The sequence below is a fragment of the Brassica oleracea genome, unplaced genomic scaffold (genome assembly GCF_000695525.1).
Source record: "Brassica oleracea var. oleracea cultivar TO1000 unplaced genomic scaffold, BOL UnpScaffold01440, whole genome shotgun sequence".
NCBI classification, from domain to species: Eukaryota; Viridiplantae; Streptophyta; class Magnoliopsida; order Brassicales; family Brassicaceae; genus Brassica; species Brassica oleracea.
The window spans coordinates 6,254-10,970 of NW_013617975.1; the positions used below are offsets into that span (position 1 = coordinate 6,254).

The 4,717-nt window shown below is 43.6% G+C and overlaps 1 protein-coding gene across 1 annotated transcript; it reads right to left on the reverse strand.

The window, feature by feature from the left end:
- Positions 1-797: 797 nt before the first annotated feature.
- LOC106321327 (subtilisin-like protease SBT1.7) lies at positions 798-2,221 on the reverse strand. Its single transcript, XM_013759618.1, has 2 exons — positions 1,051-2,221; positions 798-928 (listed from the first exon to the last, which is right to left on the reverse strand). Exons 1-2 carry the CDS (start codon positions 2,219-2,221, stop codon positions 798-800), a joined length of 1,302 nt encoding a protein of 433 aa, XP_013615072.1.
- Positions 2,222-4,717: the final 2,496 nt, after the last annotated feature.

Genomic DNA, 4,717 nt, shown 5'->3' on the forward strand with positions numbered 1-4,717 from the left:
AAGTAGAAGCACTGCGGTGGGCGATGGAGAATATGCTGCAACATTCGACCTGCCAGAGCTTTGGGACAGACTGTATGGAACTAATTGCAATGGTAAAGGACCCTCAGGCGTGGCCAAGCTTTCCGACGGAATTGGAGAGGATAGAGACGCTACAGATATGCTTCCCGGAATTCAACATCACTCATGTTCCACGGGCGCACAATCAGATTGCTGATTTTTTGGCTGACTGCTAGATCTTTCCATAGGGAGTTACATTTTGTTGGTTGTTCTATTCCGGTTTGGTTACCCAGACCACCTCAAGTTTGAGTAATAGAATGGCCTTTTGACGTCAAAAATAAAAAATAAATAAATAATAGAGTGAAATATATACTTTAGATGGAGTATAGTACCTGGTAAAGATCGTCTTCTTATTCATAGTAGAATATGTACTTCGTTGATCTCTTATTTTTGGGTGGGATTCAGTTGAAGACGGTGGTCTGTAGGTTAATCCCACTACAATTGATAAGAGTTTAAGAGGAGTATAATTTTATAAACCTTGCACAAATGAAAAATCATAGATTTGAGCTGAAAAATGTTGTATTAATGGGCTTGGATTTGGAGACTTAGAAGCCCAATACCATTAATAAACATTGCAACTAAAGTAGTCTTTAACTTATTATTTTTATTAAATATTCAAGTTTCATGATACATACAAAACAGACTGTATGCTGATTTTGCTAAACAGAACCGTTATGAAAAATGACATTACAATATGGCTTCTTTCATACTCTTTTTTTTGAACCAATCATAACTGGCCACTATGTCCAGCTAATCGCCACGGGACTGGCCACCACGTGTTTCCCATCTGACCACTCGATGCCGCCAAAGCTGTTAGACCCTGACGGCTTAGACGAAACAACAGTAAATGTTACCGAATACGATTTTTTTTTTTTTAAATAAACATACATTAATACATTAATTATTTTTCATCCCCGAAGGGCATCGAACTACAGCTTGTCCTGATACACAAGTGATTAAAGCTATGCAGCTTGTCCGAATACGATTTTTTCTCGTTTACTTCTTTGAAAGTCAAAACCGGCGGTTCAACCGAAATCTTAACTGCTGTTGTCTCCGAGATTACTTTAACCGAGTATGACCCAGCTCCTCCCACGCTCGTGACAGTGCGGGTGTACTTGTACGTGTTGGAGCCCTCGACGTTTACGGCGAACGACAGATAGTTTAGATCAGTGACGGAGTACGTTTTGTTTGAATCGCAAGCGTAACTGCCTCTCGACACTTTTGTTATCTGTGACGATTTGTAATTCAATGCGCAGAGGAAATCTATATAATCCTGAGTCGTTAGATCGTAGATGAGTCCTGGACTGATGACTGTCGTTGGTGACACGTGTCCTGCACCGTGCCCAAATGGTGTTGAAGGTTCTACAGTAGCGATGTCAAGCAATGGTTGTCTGTCACTGTAGGTATTGCAAGCAGTGGTCATGAGAGCCGATCGAATCGCCGCGGGGCTCCATTTGGGATGCACAGACTTGAGAAGAGCCGCTAAACCGCTGACGTGAGGGCAAGACATGGACGTTCCTGAGATGATGTTGAATTCCACACGGCGAGTATCAGAAGCTAGTCCGGAAGGTTCCACAGCTCCGGTCCATGCGGCGAGGATATTGACTCCCGGAGCGATCAAGTCCGGTTTGAGAATGTTTGGCGTTATCGAGTTAGGTCCTAGCGAGCTAAAAGCTGCAAGCACCGGAGACGGCTGGACGTTGACGGCAGTTCCTTGGATCACAACCGAAGCGGTGGGATTCGGATCCGTCATGACGTAGTGGCGGATAATGTCACTGGCTTTCCGTCCCACAGTAGTCGCCGGTAAATTAAAAGCATACCCCAGAAGCTCTTCTCCATAATCCGGCACATTCGCAATAATCATCCCGAGTCCACCAGCAGCTTTCACCACCTCCCCTTTTTCAACGTTATCATTCCCTCCTTCCTCGCACATAAAAATCTTCCCCTTTATCCTCTCCGGAGTTAATGTTTCGGGAAAACAATATTTCCCATAAGTAGCATTGTTACTAGCCTTTCCCGCGCGAACAAACGGCAACAACTGAGCTGGAAGAGCCTCTCCTTTAAACAAGGAAGCTCCAGTATAGTTCTCTCCGTTGCCGAAAGAAGCAAGCGCGGGAAAATCACAATCTATGGTACCAACACTGTTGGGGGTGGATTTAACCATCCCTCAAGACCCATTAGACAATAAACTAGGCTCATTTTACTATGAATCCCTAGCTTCTTCCTTGTATAAATAAGAGATACAACTCTCTTTAGAAGAGGGGGATCTCTCTTCTCCCATTGGACACATTAAACACTTCATACAAAGAGCTTTTTGATTCTTAGATTTATTTACACTTGTAATCATACATGTAATATAATCTTTAATCAATAAATTCTTTTTGATGTTCTTTTTCCATTTGATTTCTATGTTGATTTCTCTTTAGCCTCAAGAATTTAAAAAATATATTTCTTAAATTCTTCATTGTATGATTCCGACAAACACACCGTTTTCGGTTCAAACAGTTGGCGCTAGAAGGAGTGGATTTTAGAGAACAATCTTGAAAATTTATCAAACTTGGAAAAACCCTAGATCTGGGGTTAAAAAAAAAAAAAACCATTCATCATCTCGAATGAAGAAAACAATCTCAAAAACCTATTCGACGAACAAGCCCAATTCCCAGAGTTTCAACCACGGCGACTTCTTAGCTGTGTCTGTGCCTAGATCCATCGCCATCCGTGGAGACCATAGATCGACAACGTGGAAGCCGTAACTGCGATGGTTCTTCCTGTTGGGGGTGGATCTTGATCTTCTAGCAAGGCCCATAAGACAAGGAACTAGGCCCATTTGGCTATAAAACCCTAGACATATCTTTGTATAAATAAGGGGACACCTCTCTTTAGCAAGGGATCTCATCTTCTCTCATTTTTACTCTTTAGACATTTTCATAGAGATCTTATTGATTCATAGATTCACTTTACACTTCAAACATCTTTGTAATGCAATCTTTAATCAATATGAAATCTCTTTTATCTTCTTTTCCCATTTGACTTCATTGATTATTTCTCCTAAGCCTCAAGAATCTAATCATTCAACTTAGATTCTTTTATTGTATTGATTCAATTAAAACCACCAGCATAAACACCATTCTTGGATCAAACAAGAGGTGCACAAGGTTAGATGTGGTTTTGATTCTCTAGACCTCCCAAAAATGTTGTTGTGTGGTGTCTCAGACACTGTTTTTGGGACCATGGTGTCGCGTTTAACTCGTATCCTCCCCCAGTGTCTTGGTGGGTTTTCTCTTTGTCTCCTCGGTCAGGTCAGGTACCGACGTCTTCTCCAGTAATGCGCGCAGAGATCTGGTGGATCTTGTATCTCCTGCTCCCTCTCTCACTGCGCTTGTCGGCTCTGGGTCTGCTTGACGGTTTGATAAGCCCAGGGGTTGAGCTTATCTGTGTAGAATAGAAAGGGGAGAAGATTGAGGAAGAGCAAAGGTAGAAGAGAAGATAGAGAAGAAGAAATTAGGGATTGAACCCGTTTGATTTGATGATCGTTATTCGATAGTTATTTCTTTAGCTCGTGCAAGCTCCAAATTCTTTAGCTCGCGCAAGCTCCACATTCTTTAGCTTGCGCAAGCTCGTGCAAGCTCCAATTTCGTGAAGAAAGCAGTGACGATGAACCAAATCATCCTGTAGCTTCGTCGTCTCGTCGCTGTGGCAACCACGCCTCCGACTTTGAAGCCGACAAGAAGAACAAGAGGGAACATGGAGAAGTATCTCACCATCTGATTGCAAAACGAGGAGCTTTCAGGGAGAAGCGTTCAGATTTCGTCATTGATTCGGAAACTGCCTGTGGCAAGATTAAGCCAAGACAAAAGTGACGAGCTTTTCATCTGAGAAGACCTCACCGGCGGCGAGCCTTGAGCTTGAGCTCTCTGTTCAGAGTCTTCAGTCAGCTCATCAGCTTGTCGGCGACCGCGACCTCGGAGACGCCATGTTCCTCTCAACAGAACCGTTTAATAGACTCTTCACTTCTATTGAGCTCGCCTTGATAGCAAGGAGAAGCTGAAAGGTCAAGTTTTGAGCTTTGGCCGAGAAGAGTCTTGAGCTTCGACGTCGTCGATCTCCATCTTAAGCCTTCACCGAACACTCGTTCAGTTCTGTATCTCCGGACCAGAGAACTTCAAAGGTACAAGCTTCATGTCCAAGAAGAGCTCACCGGTGGAGAGCATCGAGCTTGAGCTTCCCACCCATACAAAGCATCAGTTTGACTTGAGATCACCGATCTCACCGAGGCGAGAACTCGCCATCCATCCAGAGGCTTGCCTTCATCTCACCACGCTGATCTCAATCCGTAGCTTGAGCTTTCGATTGGATAAAGATATCAGCTTTGGTACAGAAACAATGGCGAACAAGCTAGCTCAGCTCATGATCGTCTATACCGTTGATGGTGATTAGTAGTGCCATCTCGGTTGTGTTTCACTGCACTGGCCACGTTCTCTGTTTTCTTCTATCCTTTTCGAAGACTGAAGCAGAGCTTGAAGCGAACTCAGCGGCGGCAAAGTCTTGCTTCTTCACTGAAGCTCTCGAGACAGATTGGTCGTAAGTGGCACAAGAGAAATGTAACAGGCTTCGACAACCTCGTCATCTCAGCCCTCTGAAACTGCGGTCTTAGAGGTCA